This window comes from Hippocampus guttulatus, chromosome 6 (genome assembly GCF_054856545.1).
Source record: "Hippocampus guttulatus isolate MCC_2025c chromosome 6, RoL_Hgut_1.0, whole genome shotgun sequence".
Lineage (NCBI taxonomy): Eukaryota > Metazoa > Chordata > Actinopteri > Syngnathiformes > Syngnathidae > Hippocampus > Hippocampus guttulatus.
Genome location: NC_141266.1, coordinates 21721937 through 21742464, shown reverse-complemented (window position 1 = coordinate 21742464; position 20528 = coordinate 21721937). Strand labels below are relative to the sequence as shown.

The 20528-nt window shown below is 48.0% G+C and overlaps 1 protein-coding gene across 1 annotated transcript; it reads right to left on the bottom strand.

Moving 5' to 3' along the window:
- Positions 1-1879: 1879 nt before the first annotated feature.
- Positions 1880-20120, bottom strand: LOC147204164 (potassium/sodium hyperpolarization-activated cyclic nucleotide-gated channel 3). The gene is made up of 9 exons (XM_086113973.1): positions 18921-20120; positions 13033-13239; positions 12103-12316; positions 11762-11923; positions 9623-9841; positions 8571-8717; positions 7401-7641; positions 7151-7315; positions 1880-6468 (listed from the first exon to the last, which is right to left on the bottom strand). The coding sequence occupies exons 1-9, from the start codon at positions 19580-19582 to the stop codon at positions 4178-4180; spliced, it is 4308 nt and encodes a 1435-aa protein (XP_085970099.1). The 5' UTR covers positions 19583-20120; the 3' UTR covers positions 1880-4177.
- Between the last annotated feature and the right edge of the window lie 408 nt (positions 20121-20528).

Here is a 20528-nt window from a genome sequence, read left to right as displayed (position 1 = left end):
GATGTGTGCAGACTTGCCAAAGTCTTGTTTAAGACCTACGCAAAGTTGATTTCTATAAGTTGTTGTTTAATTATTCTTTTGCAATGAGACTTCAAGATGAGTGATGCAGCTCAGAACAGAAGCACAGGTGCCTTCACAATGATGCCCACTGGAACTAACCAAGTAGCCCCCAAGGACCACGTGAGCCACCCATGGGCCAGTTTGAAAAAAATAATTTATGAGACGTAGTGATTTCCTAAGAATGTCGTAGAAGTGATCGTTTGAAAATGTAAACAGTTGCAGAGATTGGTTTTAAAAAGTGGTACATATTGATATTTCAAGAGTCTGTGTGTTTATATGGCTATGCTTTTATGTACACGACTATTCTTGATGAGCTTCTATGTTGTGTCAAGTTCGTGATGATTCAAAATTTCATGAATCTCAGCCGTAGCACCTGTCATGGGAGCCTTCTTAATTGCCCATCAGAGCGGTATTATTTTTACTTGGGCCCTTCGTCACGCTGCTCTCGCAAATTCACGATTGCAGTCAATATTTGGATGAATCACACTTCTTGGCTTATTGTGATAAAATAAGATGAAGAAAAAAAGTACGTCGGTTCCCGAATGCGCCTTCTGGGTCTTGTGCGCCTTTCGAAACGGCGTTTATAGGGTCGGAGGAAAACCTGGACCTGACAGCAAGTGGGTCTAATGATCAGAACGTTGTCGCCATCTAGCGATCACTGACATTTAAAGCACACAACCGAGGTTTCCGGCATGATCGGCACTTGTCTTAGTTTTAATGCCATAAAACGTCCTTGCATGACATGTTTGGTGTTATGCGTTCTGAATTTGCGTGGTGAAACTCACCAGGTCCAAATCAAACAGCGACTGAACGTAACTCCAACGTACCACGATGCCTCTTATGTGGCAACTGTAAAAAGTCATCATGCCCTCGAGAGCGGCAGGTTAAATAACTGCGCTGCTCACTGGTGAAGGAGGATATTCATTTACATGGAGACGAAATGGGACAGATTCAGGAAAACTTCACCTTGGACACAAGCGAGGCCGCCCTGCTGAGAGGCGTCGAGATTAACTGGGAAATAAAGGGGACAAGAGGCAACGCGGTGCTGAATGAATCCGGCTGCTCCCGAGTACAAGGTCACCGTGGAGCTGCAATAAAATAGAGAACTCAAACGAAAGCAGATAACAAGGCATCAAAACGTCTCTTGTGTGTTCAACGTGAATTCAAGTGGATCCAATGTTAACCTGAAAATAATTACCAACTGAATACAGTGGTTCCTCTACTTACGAATGTCTCTTCATACGAAATTTTCAAGTTACGAAACGTCTCAACAGGAAAGTATTGCCTATTGTTACGGAAGGAATTTTAAGATACGAAAGGTAAAAAAAATAAAATACAGTATGGTCCGCAAACTGCAGCTCCGAGTTTCCTGAACGCAACATACTTATAGATGCTCTGCTATTGGCTAAGACCGATCATCATCCTGGCATCCTATTGGGTTAGAGGGACTTCTCGCATGTGTTTATGCGTATAGATATATAAATGTGGAGAGAGAGAGAGAGAGAGAGAGAGAGAGAGAATGTGTTCTGCGTCCTCGGCGTTCGGATATTTTTTATATAAATGTAAATCACCCAGAAAAGGTGTTCACCAGTCAAGCGATTGCTCACTATGCTGATGTTTGCCTGGACATTTTCGAAGGTTCAGTGTTGTTTTACCTGAAATTGGAAGCAATGGTGGCATGTCAGCACAGTCCCGTCCGTCACTTCCAATCCGGCGCTGCCAGCAACCATTGTTGACCCAAGACATTAATTATGCATTGAAGGAAAAAGAGGCACAAACATATTCAAATAAGCACATGCCCCCAACACCTTCCACGGGATGATATCTAAAGCAGCTTTATTCTTATTATAGAGTCACACATACAACAGCATCATGACAATCTGTTCCTCCCACCATTCTGACATGGAATTGCTCTTTTTTTTTTTGTTTCTTTGTTTTTACTCCATTCGAAAGCTAGAGTTGTGATAAATACAAAATCAACCATTTTGGTCCTTAAATATAGATCTCGTCTAGGCATCGTGGTATCCTTGTTGCTACCCACACAGAACATCAAACGTGAGTGGAAATGGGAGGGAAAGCGAGACCGCAAAACAAGTAGGAGGCCGCCCGCGTGATGAACAAGAGGCTGGCGGGGTGTCGAGGAAACCGTGAGCGGCGTCAAAAGGAAGCGTTTGCCTGCCGAGCTGTGAAATCACATGAAAGCTGCGCGGACAGACATGAAAAGCCAGAGTGGAAGGCGGCCGAGCGGGCACGTATTTACAAAGCAGCCAAAGCAAAGTCAGCCACAGCGAACAGCGCAGAGGCAGTGAAAGACTACGATTGACACAAGTTGCCTGGAGGAAAGTTCAAAAGTTTGCCGCATATGAAAAAAAACTAAACACACGAACACACACACACTTGGGACGAAACAAAACTCATGTTTGTGTACTGCTCCTAGCTATTCACGCGTGGCGATCTTTTCGCTGTTATTACACTTTGATGAAGACGGGAGGCAAAAGGAAGCCGTGTCTATTGCCTGTACGCATTTGCTCGCTCCTTTTCCACATAAATCACATTTTCATATCTTCATAGTTTCAGTACAGTGACGTACAGTACTGTGCATAAGTCTTGGGTCACATTTAGATTTCTTGGTTCTGACCCGTGGTTTACAAAACTCTTTACATCAACACCACAATGACCAACATGAAAATACAGCAGTCTTGTCGAGGTTTCCTAAAAACTATATTGAATATGTTTTGTTACCCACTGTCACATTATGCTCACGTTTGAGTAGTAATACGACACTGAAATGTAAGAAAATGAAAAACGTACGGTAAAGATTCAGTTAAAACATATTTGCTCAGAAACACAAGAGGGAGCCCACGGACCACGAGTGTAACACGTCATACCGCATTTTAAGAATCACTGGTTTGAGAACACGCAAAATTATCTCTTAGCAACGGCCTAGCAAGGATTGTCAGCGCCAGAGCTGGGTAGAATTATTTGTGACCTGTGAGAGAGAGAGAGAGAGAGAGAAGGCTTATAAGAACAAAAGCAGGTCTCTTCCATCCTTAATTGTCTAATCATCCTTAATTGACGAATCATAAATATGTCTGCTGCACACCTGTGAGATCGCTGGCCTGTGTGTGCGTGTGTGTATATGTGTGTGTGTGTGTGTGTGTGTTAGTGCGCTCTGCTCAAGCCCAAAGGCCCACGTGGGTCAATTTTTTTTTTATGTAAATGCTAATTGGTCGCTACTTCACGGATTTTCGTTTATCGCGGGTGGTTTTGGTCCCCATTAACCGCGATAAACAAGGGATTACTGTATATCAATTTTCTCGAGTCCTTGTTCTTATTGGGGTCTCAGATGAATATGGAGAGGCAGCGGACACGGTGCACCGGTCGCCAGCCAATGGCACGGCACATGTGCACAAACAACGATTCACCCTCGCAGAGACAGGTTGGAAGCCGGAATACCTGCAGAAAAATGTAAAGCCAAGATTCCAACTCTGAACCTCAGAATCAGGTAGACGTCTTTACCGCTATTTAATCTCATTAACAAAAACAAAACGGTTATTTGCTAAAAATCCAAGAACGAAACAAGTCGACTAAAACAGATGTCAGAGTTGCTAACAGTCGGTTGGTCAAATGATCGCATCGTTCACTGTGTGTTTTTCTTTCGGTTTCTGTTTTGTCTGTTTTTTTTTTTTACATTCAATATTTCCAATTAAACAATACGCTTACATTCAAACAATCGTAAGGTCGCTGTACTATAGATCACCGAAACATCAATACTGGAAGTGTCCAAACACTTGTGCACAGTATTGGAAGCTATTTCACATGTATTGCTGTTTTCATCCACCAGGGAATGCAAATGGAGCAAATTCCCCACCCACTGTTGGTTCTTTGCTTCCGCATCCCTGCCCCTAGCTTGCCCCAACCATCACTGACCCCCATTTTGAGTGTAGGCCTGTACACACGTTGCATGTCTTCTTCCTTGATGGGTGGCCTGGTTGAGTCACACAAACACGTCATGTTCTAAGGCGACCACATCCTAGCATGAATGCAAACACCATGAAACTGTCCACGTGAGACTTGATTTCTGTCTGTATGTCCGATTTCCTCTTCCTTTTTGCTTTCACATGTTGGCAGGCAGTTTGTGTCTCAGTCCCTCTGAGTCTTTTCTGGCCACCGGCAGCTGGGGGTCGTTTTTCCCGACCTTAGGGGAGGTGTTGTTAGCCGGAGTGGTTGTATGCGTTGATGGGACGGTGGAAGCCTGCAAGGGCGAATGGAGTTTGGAGGGATGGGCCGATGCGACTGCGGTGGCTGTGTTTTGTTTTGGTGGGTGTGTGGATGCGGCGGCAGAGCCACTCGGAGATGTCGTGGCCAAAGATGGGGGCTTTGTTGAGACCGGGTTTGACTTTGCGGGACGATTCAACGCCGATGTGGTGCTCGGGGTGAGTACGGGATGGGTTTGCTTAACTGGGTGAACGGTGAACCGCACTTTGGTGGGGGAGCTTGTGCTCACAGAGCCAGGATTTGAGGGTAGGGGTGAAGCAGGTTTGGGGATCTGGCTGGAAGAGGGGGTCCGGGCGGAACTAAATACAGAAGGATGCAGACAGGATGTTGGACTTGGGGATTTACTCAGGGGAGGGTTGGATGTTGGCGGTGAAGGCGGCGCGAGTGTCTGGGTAGGATTTGGTGAAAAGACCGACGTTAGCGTTGGAGTAGCGGTTTGGGTGGTGGTCGGCGGATGGGTGCGCGCCACCTGGGTGAGAGTTGGGGATGGGATTGGGGTTGGTACAGGGCTGGGACCAGACAACGGTGACGCGGTCGGCGGCGTAATGGATGCCTTGACCCGGGCACCTTGCGGGGGGGCCGAGGACACGGCAACCACGGGCGACGGGAGTGAAGAGCTCAGAGACGACTTGGGTCCGAACGTTTGAGGCAGTGGAACCGGAGTGGAAACAGACGATGGCGGAGGGGTGGACGAGGGCGAGGGTGATGAAGAGCGTGGAGAAGGAGTGGCGATTGGTTTGGGACGCGGCGTTGACACGAGTGACAGCGGGGCGGTTCCTGTCAAGGGAGGTGTGGAGCAGGGAGGCGGCGAGGACGAGCGGGAAGGTGCATTCGGACTTGGTTTTGGACGGGGCGTCTGCGAGGGCGCCGGTGTCGGCGACGAGGGAGTGGGAGCGGGTGAAGGGACGGCAGATGGCGGCGTTTGCTTTGGAGAGGAAGCGGCAGACGTCATGTGCGGAGATGTGGAGATGGGCGGGGGGTTCGTGTGAGGGGCACATTGTGCGTACATGGCGGGCTGAATCGGCGGTTGCATTTGCGCGTTGGATGTAAGATTCGCAACGGGCTGCACCGGAGGGTTGGAGGTTAGCATTCCTGCGCTGCCACCTCGAGCTAACTGCCCTGCCAGGAAAGGAGCTGCGAGCAAATTCCCGCCAGACGCCTTCCGATGGAGAGTGGGGTGAGGCTGCAATCCGGCCCAGGAGCGGTGAGGCAGGGTGGGCTGTGATGCCGACAGCAGCCTGGCTTCTTGGGTGAGTCTGCCTAACGCGGGCAGGCCTTGACAACCGTTGCCCCCGTGGCGCAGCAGCGCTTCTTTTGCCCCCTGCTGGTTCGTCACCGAAGTGCTGCTGTCTAACGGGCCGACGGCGGCGGGAGACGGATTGCTGCCCTGCATCTTGGGTATGGGTGGAGTTGACGCTCCAAGAGCTCCACCAAGCGCCGATGGATAATCAGCCTGGAGGCGCAGGTTGTAGTGAAGAGTCCTTCCTTGTTGGACTGGCACAGAGGAGGCCGCGGCCGGAGGAGTTTTGGCCACCGGTGGGGACGTCAAGCCGCCGAGCGGGCCCACGGTGGAGGGGGAGGCAGGGAACGCTCTGGGGGACAAACCTCCCATCCCGCTCATTGCCATCATTCCGATGAGGGAGCTGACCGAGGGGCGCAGGGGTTGCAAAACGGGAGCCCGAGGAGGTGAAAGCGGAAACGTCGAGGAGGGTGACGGTGAGATAAGAGGCGAGGGCAGGAAGAAAGTGCCCCCTAGTGGATGCTGCTGCTGCTGCTGTTGCTGCATGAGGGCGATGGCCACGTTGCTGGTCGCGGCGGCCGTTTGCAGCGGGGCATGGACCAGTGGCGCCCAGATGACGGGGCGGGGCCTGGGGGACATTGCGCCACTTCCTCCGATGACGCCGCTTCTTCCCGCCGCGGCTGCCGCGATGGCGTCCTGCATGGCCGGCATGCTGTCGTGCTTGACGATCTGCTGGACCAAAATGCTGTCGCAGGAGCCCAGACTGCCCGCTGTCAGGCCCCCGCCACCTGCTCCCGGACCTCCACCACCCCGACCGCCGCCACGGCCCATACTGCCCCCGAGCGAACCTCCTTGAGATGACTTCCGTAGCAGCACCGAGTTCTTCCTGCCTGTCGGGGAACAACGCAAACAAACATTTTTCTCCAATAAATGTATAAGGCAGTGATGACAAACAACTAAGTGAGTTGGAAGTGTGAAAAAATAAAATAAAAATCAGCCATGTCAGACCTTCCTGTGTTGTGGCCGTGAGTCATCACAGATCGCATCTGGCTGTTTGTTCTTTATCTTTTGTTGTTTGAAAATAATTTTGTGTTGAGCAAAAATGGAATTAAATTAAATCATTCACTCCCAAAGACGTTTTTAAACGTCTTTTCAGACTTGGTCTAGAATTGGCTGGTACTGAATGAGTTAAAAACGTGTAAAAATGACGGTATGCAGGCCATGACTGACAGCAAACTAAGATTGAAGACCTCCTGGAAAGTTTTTATGATGATCACAGTGTAACCCTGAAGCCGTTATTTCAATGCACATTATTTCCATCAAGAAAATGTTTTCCAAATCCAAACACATCAAAGTTTTGCGGTTCGTGAGTGCCCTTTAAATTGTTCGGGTTTCACAGCTTTTGATCATTCCGTTTTTCTCTCGTCATTTAAAGATGTGCTCTGACCTTTCTTCAAAGGACGTGGCTCACAATAGTGCCTTAAGACTTGAAAATTGCTGTCCCATAATTGCTGGATTAAGATTAAAAAAAAAAACACATGGAAAAAAAAAGGCAGGAAAGTCAGAAATTACCTATGCGGTCCAATCGGTCGACAGCGACGGTCTCGAAGGCTCGCCTCATCATGGGGTGCTCCTCCAGAACCTCATTAAAGCTGTCCACACTGAGAGAGTACAGACGGCAATATGTGTCTGCACGCACGCTGGCCGTCCTCCGCCCTCGAGTCAACAAACAGATTTCTGGGATCGGAAAGGCAACAAAAGCAAATGGGAAGATCAAGAAAGGCACGCAAACAGAAACATCTTCCTCCCGGGAAGACGTCACCTCCGAAGTAAGAGCCGTCGCTCAGTTTGGTCTCCTTGTTGCCACGGGTGAGCACGCCGACACGGCCGTGCTGGATGAAGTACATCTTCCTTCCGACGGTGCCCTCTCGGATGATGAAGTCGGCCGGCTGGAAGACCTCGAAGCGAAGTTTGGTGAGCACGGCGGTGACAAAGTTGGGGTCGGCGTTGGCGAACAGCGGCATGTTGGCCACCAGGCTGCGGCAGTTAAAGCTCACGATCTCCTGCGCACACGGACGGTGGAACAACGTTTCTTGTCCATCCATGTTTTTTTTTTCATGTCTCTGCCTCTTGCTCCAGACTTTCCCGCTGCTGGGTCAACCAAATCACAACGGAGAGGCTTGTTGCCGCCTATCAATGCACTGTTTTCAAAGCCAAACAGCAATCGAGAAGCGGAATGTGAACCATAACGGCTAATTGAAGAGAATTTTTTTTTTAGTGCCAGCCTAAAAACGGCCAGGTAGTGGCATTCAAAATTTCGCTGTCTAATCTGAAAAAAAAAATAATAATCAAATAAGGTGTATTTTTTTCAGATATCATTAGCTAAATTAGCTTTTTTCGCTACTCAGTTCCAAAGTGAGCAGTGCTACGTTTCGAGCCAATGCTAGCTAGCTCTTCACATCCAACGTAGCGTGATTTTTTTTCACTTCTCAGTACAATTAGAGCAGTTTAGAAAATATGAACGCAGAGAAAGGATTAATTCAGAGAAGCTTCCAAAACAGGTATTGCAGATACTGTAAAAATTCATTTTTACCTTTATACTTCAGTACATTTTAGAATCTGTACTTGTTGTTCAAGAGTTGATTAAATACTCTACTTTCATTTGTTTTTTTTTTCTTTCAACATGAATATCTTCTACTCGAGTAGAGTGTGAGTACTTTTGCCACCTTTGCTACGGACAGGCCGAACAGCCAATCGCAGGGGACATGACACACAAACAAGCAACCGGTGACTTACTTTGACACATCTGGACAATTCAGAGTCTTCATTGAAACTAACAAGAACATTTTTGGATTGTAGGAGGAAGCCGGAGTAACCAGAGAAAAGCCACACAAGCATGGGGGGGCAACAGTCATCGGAGAAATCAGGAAAAAGTGCTGACCACTTGTCTACCTTGCTGCCCATAATTTGTGTTTTTAGTGTGTGTGTGTACCTCTTTAAGTGGCTCACTGAGCTCTCCCAGGATGTTCTCCTCGTCAAACATTTTCCCTTGGAAGCGGTGCTCATAGTACTCGTGGATTTTTTGCCGCACGTCTGCGGGAAGCTTGTGGAAGGACATGTACTGCTCCACCTGCTTGTACTGCACGCACACACACACACAAAAGCTTCTTTATGCTTATTGAACAACGTATTCTACTTTATTTTCCATTTGGGGCCTATTCATGTTTTTGTTTTTTGTTTAAATCATGAAAAAAGAAAACTTTTTTTTTTCCTGGGACATCAATCAGTAATAGTCGCAATATTTGTTTTTTTTATTTCATGGTACTTGGAGGATCAAATTTAAAATTTTGGGGAAAATCATGTCGCAAGATTATTTATTTCATCAAAATTTGAGTTGAAAAAAAATGACTACACTTTAAAATAAAATGACATCACAATTTTAAATTACATTTGAAAATCAAATAAAAATGTAAAATTAAATTTAATGCAATTCATGGTTGAAATCTGATATTTCGGGGCAAATTTGATCACAACTGTAAATCAATGAAACAAGCATACAAATTAAACTGCACGACAATTTAAAAATCAATCCCCTTATAGATACATTTCGAGTACATTAAATTAGCATTGAAAACGGGATAAGATGTCTTCCTTAATTTGCTCAACCAGAAACAAAATTTTACAAATGTCAAATGTGAAAGACGGATACCAAAACTAGACTACAGTCCAACTGTGTAATGCGGCGGCTTATTCAGAAATCTGACAAAGGTTTTGGGACACCTGGCCATTGCCTGAACAGGACGCCAAAATGGAAGAGAATATTGAAGTGGTACTCATTGCTTCTCCAACAGTTTTCACTTTTCTGACTTTCTGCCTGATGTTGGAGCATGCAAGATTATTATTATTTTTTGACATTACGCTATACCGCCCTCTATTTTAGATTCTTCCACGCCACACTCCCCAAAACACGTCTTTCCGACCTTTGGAAGCATACAATAATCCATAACGTTCCGATTGGGGTGAAAGCGTGTCACGCGCGGTCACCTTCTCCTGGTATTGCCGCCGCGACGAGTCCAACGACTGGATGAGTGCGGTGGCGTGGCCGATGAACATGGCGTAGCAGGTGGCTCCCACGATCATACTCAGCATGGTGAGCCACACGTCGGTCATGCCCTCCGGGGCCTGGGCGCCGTAGCCGATGCACAGCATGTGGCTCATGGCTTTGAAGAGGGCGTACGAGTACTGCACGCCCCACGTGTCGTTCTGCGGGGGCCAAAAGGAGCGCTGCATTTCACGCCACACATTTCACATCCCCGGTCGGCAAAATCAAGCTGTACACTTGACGTCAATCGCGACAAATTTGAGCATAACGCCTCCCTTGCGAGTAAAGTCAGCAAAGGTCTGGTCGAAAAGATTATCCTGAGTAATTATCGTGTCGAGTGCGTTAAGCAGATTAAAAATGTTTCTGATAAAATTTGAGCATTTTCGCTCTTGCCTAAAATGGTCTGATTGGCTCTGTAAAATATTATGCTGAGTGATTATCTTTTTCACTTCCGATATGATACCAATATTGCAGCTCGAGGAAGGTCCGATACCAATATCTATATGATACGATATCAGCAGTATGTTCAGAATCAAAGTGGCTAACCAGAGAGGAGCAGGAACAGAGTCGGGAATGAACTCCATCCATCCATTTTCCGAACCGCTTGATCCTCACTAGGGTCGCGGGGGGTGCTGGAGCCTATCCCAGCCATCTCCGGGCAGTAGGCGGGGGACACCCTGAATCAGTTGCCAGCCAATCGCAGGGCACACAGAGACGAACAACCACCCACGCCCACACTCACACCTAGGGACAATTTAGAGCGTCCAATCAGCCTGACCTGCATGTTTTTGGAATGTGGGAGGAAACCGGAGCACCCGGAGAAAACCCACGCAGGCCCGGGGAGAACATGCAAACTCCACACAGGGAGGCCGGAGCTGGAATCGAACCCGGTACCTCTGCACTGTGAAGCCGACGTGCTAACCACTGGACTACCGGGCCGCCCTTCGGGAATGAACTGCATGTATGTAAGTGCTAATATCGGAGATTTTAGATGTAGATCATATTTAATCCGACATTTTTTTTTCTGATATCGGACCGATATTCAATATCAATACCGGATCGTGATGCCCTTAGTTCAGTGGGAACTTTCTCAACGATCTTCTTGGCTAACGGTGAGGACCGATAATCGTAAACGTTAAACCTGTTCAATATTTACAAGTGCAAATCCTCATCCCCGAGTTTGGCTCTTCTTCTCGTATTTTCCTTCAGTTTGGATGGCCTACGGTTCCGCTCAGTCTCTGTGGGTGACGAGACTCATAATTGTCAGTGGGGACAGTACATGTGGTGCGCTGCGTTTGGCATCTGGAACACGCCACACACTGTCAAAGCAGAACACACCACGCACTGTGTTCTTTTTTTTTCTTGTCCTGTTTGGGGGTCACTCACGTTGTAAAAATAGGCTAGGCTGTTAAAAATGATTTTGCTTAAGAGTCGGACTTCTTACCACCAAGCAAGGGGCCAATTAATCCGTCTCAAAGCACATTTTAAACTGAAACACACCAATTGAGAGTGTCATGCTTGACAAAAAATTAAATATAAAAATATCTCATCAGCTATAGAAGGACAATTATGCAATTTTAAAGGTCAAACTGAATGCAAATTGGACCCACATGGAATACTGTGTGTGTTATGTGTGCTCAACACACGAGGGGACTTTCTCCAGGGATGATCCTAGCATTTGGCTGCTTGGCAACAGCCGCCTTGGCAACGGCGGTGACATGACTCAGCGCTTCATTCATTTGGGTCCTGTTGTGTGTATATTTTACCTTCAAAAAAATAAAATAAAATACACCCATTCACAAACACACTTCCACCACATCACTCTGGAGGATTTGTGTGATATTTTCCCCTCCCTCATGGGGCTATGTGATGATCATGACGCTTTTATTCCAGTCGGCCATCTTGTTGCATGAGCCAATTAACAGCAAACATCGTACGCGCGCACACACACACACAAACGCAGATAACCCGACAAGCAGGCCTGGGTGGGCGCCATGGGAAATATAAAGTGCGGGGTGTTCAAACAAAGCGAGAGTTGGCTCTGTGGTTTTGAACGAAAAAGGCAAACTTGGCCCTCTCACCACCATCAGGTTCTTGGAGACCCAGCAGTCGGGCGGGAAGTCCTGCAGCATGGGCACCAGGAACTGCAGGCAACCGTCCCAGTGGCACAGCAACAGCATCATCCCGATCAGATTGACGATTCTCACCATGGCGCTGGCCAGGTCGTACGTCATGTGGAAAATCTGAGGAGGGGCAAGCCACGGTGGACTCGGCACAATTAGCGGGATGCGCTTGAACCCCGATAATAAAGCAGGTGACTTTTTCTAGGCGAACGTGGCACCGATTCTCAATTCCCGCGCCTCATCGGAAGGCAAAGTCAAGTTGGGGAAGAGGTTTCACCCGTCGAGTGCGAGGCTCTCACCTCCTCCCACTGGTGGATGTAGCGTATGAGTCTGGAGAGCCGCAGCAGCCGAAGCAAGCTGAGGATTTTGGTGAAGCGGACGATGCGCAACGCCCTCGCCGTCCGGTACACCTCGGAGTCCAGACTGTCCACCATCAGGAAGATGTAGTCCACAGGGATGGAGGACACAAAGTCCACCAGGAACCAGCTCTTCAGGTAGTTCTGGCGGATGGCCCTGTGGCACAATCGGTTTGGTAGCGTTCCATATTTGGAGCACCGAGCCGGGCGGAAGCGCTCGGAGTGTTAGCCTCTGTGTTTGGTCACATGACGTTCACAATGTGAGCCCGAGGGCACTTTGACATCAATTTCGGTCGGCAGCAGACAACAGGAAAGGACAAAATGGCAGCGCCCTCAGATGGATAAAAAAGGATGGATTCATCTGCCTAATTCTTATTCCACAAACATAATGCTAATCAGAACACCGGTGGGCCGCACAGAAATATTTGACCTTGAGTACTACTTTCAGAATCCCCTCCACCGCCCCTCTAGCTTGATGCTAACCTCCAACGGAAATTACACTTGCCATGCTAACGGTTAGCATCGACACTTGCGGTTTTGCCTTTTCAGCAACAAATATTTGAACGTAAACGTTGGAACTAAACACTTAAGACGGATACTGTGAAGTTCTCAAAGATATGTGTCGTTTACCTCCCACAAAAAAAATAAAATAATAATAATAATATTACAGCAAGTTACTGAGTGGTCGTAGAAGAAGCCGATGTTTCTTCGTTTGGATGAGTGCACGACACAGTAGTGGGCAAGCAGTACAATGAGCAACGAACGCTTTAAATTCTCAATGTGACTCATCTGACTGAGTCGAGACACCAAGTGTTTGGGTTTTGCTAGCCGCCGCCGCCGCCGATGCTAACGTACACGCGCACACCCACTCACCGGGGGTCCAGCAGTATTTCCGTACTGTCCTCCTTGACGATGCCCGTGCGGAAGTTGAGGACCAGGTCGACCATGAAGAGCGTGTCGGACACCACGTTGAAGATGATCCACGACGGCGTGTTCTCGTCACGGAAGAAGGTGATGCCCACCGGCAGCACGATCAAGTTGCCCATCATCAGCACCAGCATTAACAGGTCCCAGTAGAACCTGCACGGGGACCAACAAGGGCTTTTTGAAACACCAAAAAAAAAAAAAAAAAAACTGGGGCAACTAAGTGAACTGTGGAGGACAAACGGATCTTATCGGTAACCTTGAGACGCCTCATCCATCTGGATTGCGTGCGCGCCCTTTGGGAAGGCGGGAGTGACGCAAAGGCCCGCTTCCGGAACGACGGCGACGCGGCGATGTTGAACGTGATTAACGGATGACACGCCAGACGACCCAATCATGTGCAGGCCACTTGTGTTCTCCTTCTGCCTCTCTCCCAAACGGTCGCTCTCTCATCCATCACCCGTATCCGTATCAATGACTCGTCTCACACACGCGCACACACACACAACAACACACTCTGGCTTTCAGAGAGTGCACTCAAGTGCTGTGGTCGATCGCTATTGAGCTCTAATTTGGTAACAAAACCTCATGGTGGGACCACTAGACTGATGAAGATGAAGTACGATTCATCACACACACATGCGCGCACAAGCACACACACACACGCCCATTTACTGCTGCCATAGCGATATATGGAGATGAATTGTGACCTTGAGGACTCCTTTTGTTCACTGTGATTACAGAGAACAATTTGATGACACGGTGTGATCCAGTGGGATGGGTAACCATGAATGAATAAGAAGGAAGAATGAAAAGAAATTGGAGTGCAACATGCAGTCCACTCGGATGCGAGATGCTCTCTTACAACCATGACTCCCTCGTTATAGTACCTTCAAAATGGCAGCGACAGTTTAAGGCAAAAGGAGGTCTTAAATCAGGGGGTGGGCAAAGTTCGGCCTGCTCTGTTCTTTCGCCCCGCCATCAAGGGTTTGTCATTATCACTACTCCGAGAGTCTTCGTTGCATTCATTTAGCCATTTTGTTTGTTGTAGCTAAAAGTCATAAGCTATGGGGTTTTTTTTTTAAATGAATGTGTTCAAAACAAAACAAAAGTTATAAAAATATCACGGTTAAGGGTAAAGTATGAGCCTTAATGGAGACTTCTTTCTTCTTACTTTCTTTCTTTTCCGAATGATATAAAAAATGATTTATTAGATATAAACACATAACGGGGTAGGACTAGATACGTTTTTTTACTTCTTCCTACTCCCTTGAACATAATAACTGTGTTGAATGAAGACTGATTTCTTTCTTTTTTAGTATTTTATTTACCTTATTTTCTGTCAAATTATTACCGTATATGTTTTATGTTCAATAAACAAACCAAACCAAATGCGGGAATGTTGATCCTGCCATTGATCCTGCCTTGCTGGGATCCAGCCCCCCCCCCCCCCCCCCCAAAGCCTTCGGACACTAGAACCGCCCCTGCTGAGACGTAAAAATGTGAGCGAGTCAAGCGGCGGCGTCAATACTCTCCGGATGCACCGTCGATGGCAAGCTGGGTGCCTGAGAAGCTTTCTGATCTGGAAAGAGTGGACCCATGCGACGACTTGAGTAGATGTGCGTACGTGTACGTGTGTGTGCGCAAAGTTATTGAAGTGGACCCCGTTGCTAGCGTGCGCATCAGAATTGCAAATGCAATTATAGTTGCTCGATGGGCGCTCTTGCCAGTGCTCTGATGAGCGTGAGCAGGTGCTGGGCGGGAAGTAGTGACCTGCGAGGAACTGCTCAGCTGGTGTCACACTCCATGCTCATTTCACCCACCGCGTCTCCTGTGATTGCGGCCTTGTCTGCCTTGATGAGAAGACGAGGGCCGTTTCTCTCGCTACGCAAGTAAATGTGCGCAATGATATGTTTATTTTTTTATTTTTTTCGTTTTTACGTGTCAAGACGCTCTCGGATTTGCGACTGCTGCTAGCGCCGAGCCGGCACGCTTTGGCTGTCGATTTATATTCATTTTGACGTTAAGCGAGGGACACCCTGGACTGGTCGCCAGTCAATCACCTGACATGCTTATCGATGAATAATTTTGTGTCTTTAATTAAATTTATAATCGTATTTGTGGGATGTGGGAGGAAGCACAAGTACCCACATGCAGTGGCTGAGAAGGGTGTGGGAGGCGGGGCCTCTCCACTAGCTCCGCCAGTGCCCACACGGGATAGATAGTGCCCAGATTTGAGATTTGAAACCCAAATGTCAGAACTTCAAGGCAGACTTCATAACTATGAGTCCAATATTGCTTCTTTGTCCCCAATTTTCATGACGCCTTTGCAACGCTTTTCAATTCCATTTCAAACGGAAACTGAAGCGATTCAAAAACGGAACCAACAAAATTCAATCCAAAATGTTAATTTTTCACCAGGCCACCACGGACGCAAACATGAAGCCAATTTCTTTTGAACCAAGTACAACCAAAGTAATAAAAAAGCCAAAGTTAGTGAACTGAAAATACCTCTGGAAAAAACAAAAAAAAAAGCAATTTCTTTCAGCCAGCTGCTCGCTTTGTTCTGAAATTAATTGATGGAAATAAATGCAATAAAGTCCCGGCCGTAGACGTCACCGAAACAAGTAATAAGACTCGCTTGGTTGGCCATGGACAAAAGTAGTGAGACGTCGCCGCAGTCTTACTGCCTTCGATCCGAGTCGGCTCGCTTCACATTCAGGATATTGTTTCTTTTAGAAAGTGTCAACCAAAAGCCAAAGAAAAAGCAAAACGCATCTTGCATTATAGTGAAACAAAACGGCGCAAAGACATCGAGAAGTTTCTATTCAGCCAATTGACATAATAATCGCCTCTGCACTATCTCTGCCTCATGACCTGAAGTTGTTCCCGGCTGAGGATTCAGAGCCACTTTCAAGCAACGGCCACGGTCCACCCAAAAAAAAAAAAAAAGTGGGAGGCACACTTATCAACTGTTATCAAAAAAGATAAGGCAACAGCTGTGGTTGCAAGCTGCAATTGCAGACGGCTAACCGCTAACAACTTTCGGTGATGGAGGTCACATGCCACCGTAGGTGAAAGCTGACCTGCTTTTTTATTTTATTTTTTGTTTTAAATACCTTTTTTTGTGAAAGTGAAACTGAACGGCTGCTTAGCATGTAGTGTCCACTAACACGATAAATTTTAATACACACAGGCGCACAAATCCCCCGTGCGATCGATTTGCGACCAATCCGCAGGCTATCGGTCGATCGCGATCGACTGGTTCTTCACTGAAGAACAAGGAACGGTAAAGGGGGCTTGAGACTTAATTGGTCTTTACTCTCGCTTCAGATTACAGGTACTTAACTCAAAAGTTATATGCGTTGAATTTTGCATGATGCACACTCAAGGTGCATAATTTACAACGGGCATACATAATTAATCAATCTGCAATTGTAATCCTCCGCCGGCGGCAATTGGAATTACGAATCTCACTGAGGCGGGTACGCGTGGATTTCAACGGAGCGAGATTACCTGCGCACGCACGCGCTCCTAACACGACGTCAGCGCGGACTTCAATTTGACAGACACGCAATACAAGTGCATGTGTGTGTGTGCGTGTGTGTCAGATGAAACAAAAAGTGGGCCAGGAGGATCCCTGGAGATCAAGTCATCCATTGTTGCCTCAGTGTGTCTTGGCCCTTGGCATTTTACGAAAGGCGGTGTCACATTGGCATGTCCACGAATGATTGCATTGTCAGCGTACACCAGACAAGTGCAATTTCCAGAGTGGAACACAACGCCATCCGTGACACTGCTCAACTTAAAATTGGTTCAGATGTCAGAAAAAAAATTGAAAGCATTTCAATTTATATTTGTCCAAGCTATCGCCATCATAAAAAAAAATCATCAAACACCTCGGCCATTTGTTCACAAGCGCCAAGCTAGCTAGCGTGAGAAGCTAGCATAGCAATCTATCTATATCTTCACTCGGTCCAACATCACAAAAAGCCCTCTGTCCACAAAACGATGAGTCAGACCATCTATGGCCGAGAGTCGTGTCAAATTAATGGTAGTGGGACAATAAACAGGAAGTTGGAACCAACCAAAATAAAACCAGCAAAAACACTCAACCGGCTTCAACAAAAACAACACGAAGATTTAACTCACATTAACTCATTCACTCCCAAAGACGTTTTTAAACGTCTTTTCAGACGTGGTTCAGAATCGGTTGGTACTGAATGAGTTAAAGGCATTATTTTTATTTTTTTTACAGAAAAGAGAGCCGGGTGCCCTATTTGTTTGTACTTTTGAGGGTCGGAATCTTAGTGCTTCCGTAAGATGCGGAGTTTCTATGTTCCTCTCAAATTCTACAAACATGCCATGCTAGGTTCATTAAACCCTCTCAGTCTGGGCTGTCACGCTCAACTGGTGTGGGGGCCACTGGAGATCAAGGCGGCATATGTCAGAGCCGCAACAAGTACAATACTCCGCAAAAAAGAGGTTCACGTATTTTTACTCTGACAAGTGGAGACGTGGCTGTCAAAATTGGACGACTTGTCACCTGCACTTTGCCTGCGACGGAAACAACCCTCACTCTGCCTGACGCCCCCCCCCCCCTCCGTCATCTCTTGCTCCCCCCCAACACCTATTCTTGTTCTGCCTTCATACATCCTCGACTGCGTCCTCCCTCTCCTTTACTGCCTTGTAAAATGGTGGCCTCCTTCACCGCCGCCAGCGACTCTTGATTTTTAAGTGTGCTGTGATCTCCTGTCAATGTATTTCCTCGACCGCTTATACTTGTTGACCTGGGGCCAATTCCAGTTGATTTGGGGTGAGAAGTAGGCTACAACCAAGACTGGTCGCCAGCCAATAACAGTATTGATCGGTGATTCTCAAATATTTTACACGGAGTATCACCTCAAGAAATACTGGACAATCCAAGTACCACCAAAGTATCCGAAATATTGTAAGTCACTGACACAGCTTGAACATTAAAAGTGCGCTTAACCCTTTCATGCATCATGTAACCTGATGGCATGGTAAGCTGTACTAACCCCTGTCCCTGAAAGGGTTAAATAAAAACCTAAAAAAAACATAACATGTACTTTAAAAATGCTGATTAAATTTCACACAAGTGAAATAAAAATTGGATCGAAAATTTCCAAAGGCCGGAAGTTGCCACAACGGATTTGCATGAAATCATCCGTGTCGCCGATAACATCAAATAAATTCTCTTCGATAAGTGGGGGGAATAATTTGCTTCTCGAGATCAGTTGCCATCATCATCAAGGCTCCCTCGATTATGTTCCTCCTGTCACTGTTTGGTTTTCTTGTTTCTTTTTAATATGTGTAGCTGATACATCTCAAAGATTTCAACCCTTGTTGTCTTCCTCTCTCTCCAGAAATTGGTCACTCAAGTCACGTGACGTAAGTCGAGTCAGACGAGTTCGAATGGAGTCCGACTTTTTCTTTTTAGGTACAACCTGCTTGGCAAAAACGCATGCATGACTTGACGTTGACTGCAACGACAATAAAGTCATCTTGTTTACAGTTAAATATCTGCATTTTGAACAAAGCGTGCTCTTTTTATTTTCTTTTTTTTGGGGCGGGGGGCGGGGGGGGGGGGGGTGAAGGGACATTTGTGCGACATTTGTGGCAACCAAGTCCAGTTATTATTAAATTGACCTGGGTCTTGCTTAAAAACCGAAGGTTGAGTAGAAGACACTGGAAAAATTTGCAATAATAAAATTTTTAAAAAAAACATACTCGAGTAAAGCCCATTGAAAAATCAAGTTGAGTAAGGCAATGAAGTAGTCCTGGTTGTAATCTGTGTACGTGCATGTTTGTCTTACCTGAAGTCGCTGTAGGGGTGTATGATCCAGGCGCCGGCCGACTTGAGTCGTTCCTGTTCCAGAGCCACGGCCTTGTGGGATCCGAACATGCGCAGGCTAAACTTGTTGACGCCGGGCTGCAGCATGGCTCCGAACTGCCTCTGGATGAAGGTGCTCTGGTTGGACTGGCTGTAGTCGTCTCCGTCCAGCCCCAGGCCGAACCCGGCCAGCGCCGACGGTCCCAGCGTATCGGGCGTCCCCGCCGCCGTGGTGTTGCACGCGGTCGTGGTGGTGGTCTCCGGTCCGGTGGCCACCACCATCACCCCCGTGCCCGCCGACGAGGAGGTGGAGGCCAGGGCGGGACGGGAGGGGGCGAATCCCACCGAGCGGGGCGGAGGGTGAGCGAGAGGCACCGGGGTGGTCGGCGTGCCTGCCGTGCGGAAGGGGTGGCCCGAGCTCATGATGGAGAGGCGGCGGCCGCGTCCTCCCGAGGGGGCGGCGGGGTCGCCCCCGAAAGAAGCCTTCTCGCCCTCTAGGGACACCTGGGACAGCCTGTAGCCCGGCGAGGGGAGGCTGCCCTTGCTGCGCCTCTTCGACTCGGCTCCGTTACGTCGGGGGAGGCTGTCACCCCCGGAGCCTCCCGCGCTACTCGGCGTCCCCGCACCCCCCACCACCCCATCCATCCGTGAGGAGGATCAAAATTAGGGGAGGGGGGGGAATATATATATCAACAGTATTTTGAGCTGCAGGTCATCTGTCGGGTTTTGGCTCACAGTTTAAGTATGGCAACAGTTGTTTGAGAGATGTTGAAGTTCCCTTGAGCAAGGCACCGACCCTTTGACGCCGACATCTCTCCTTGCATGCCCGCACGTGTGTCAAATGGCTCTCCGGTAGTGTTGATTCAACGCAAATATACGTCAGAGTGTGACTTGAATTTTCTCCCTAAAAGATGAGTAAAATAAATTCAAAATATTCAAAAAGTCATTGTGCCTTTGGGTCGCAGAATCAATCTCCATTTGGATGGCAGCGTGTGACGTTGGTCCTCAAAGATGTTTTTACTCTCCTTCCTCGTCCTTGAGAGCTCCGCCGGAGGCCCTCTCTCGCCTCTCCACAGCCGCCCTCATCGCGCCGACGCCGGTCACACCGGCACCGGATCGCCGCTCTCCCGAGACGGCAGTGGAAACAATGCCGGATCCCTTTTCCTCCGCCCCGCGCACGACGAAGGATGATCGGGTGCACATACAGGCGAGCAAGGGCGTTGGGTTCGCTATCAAGAAGGGGGGGGGGGGGGGGGGTCGTCGGTGGGCAGTGAGGGGCGCACTAAATTAGACTCCCAATCGGAGGCGCGCCAGCCCGAGTTGAGTCGCCACGGAAGGCGCGGTGACGTTCACGGTTGGGGTAAAAAAAGAAAAGGAAAAAGGGTGATGGAGGAGGGAAGACGCCGCCGAAGTCTCGCTCACGACCCCAAGCCCCCCCCCCCCTTCCAAAATAACAACGATGGATGGTTGCCGCTCTGAACACGGTCACCTTCTCCTCGGCATCATCCACGCGCGCTCCCACTCGCGAGGACCTTCCGTGACATCTTGTCCACAAGGACGCGCGCTCATGAGAACCGGGATGATGACGGCG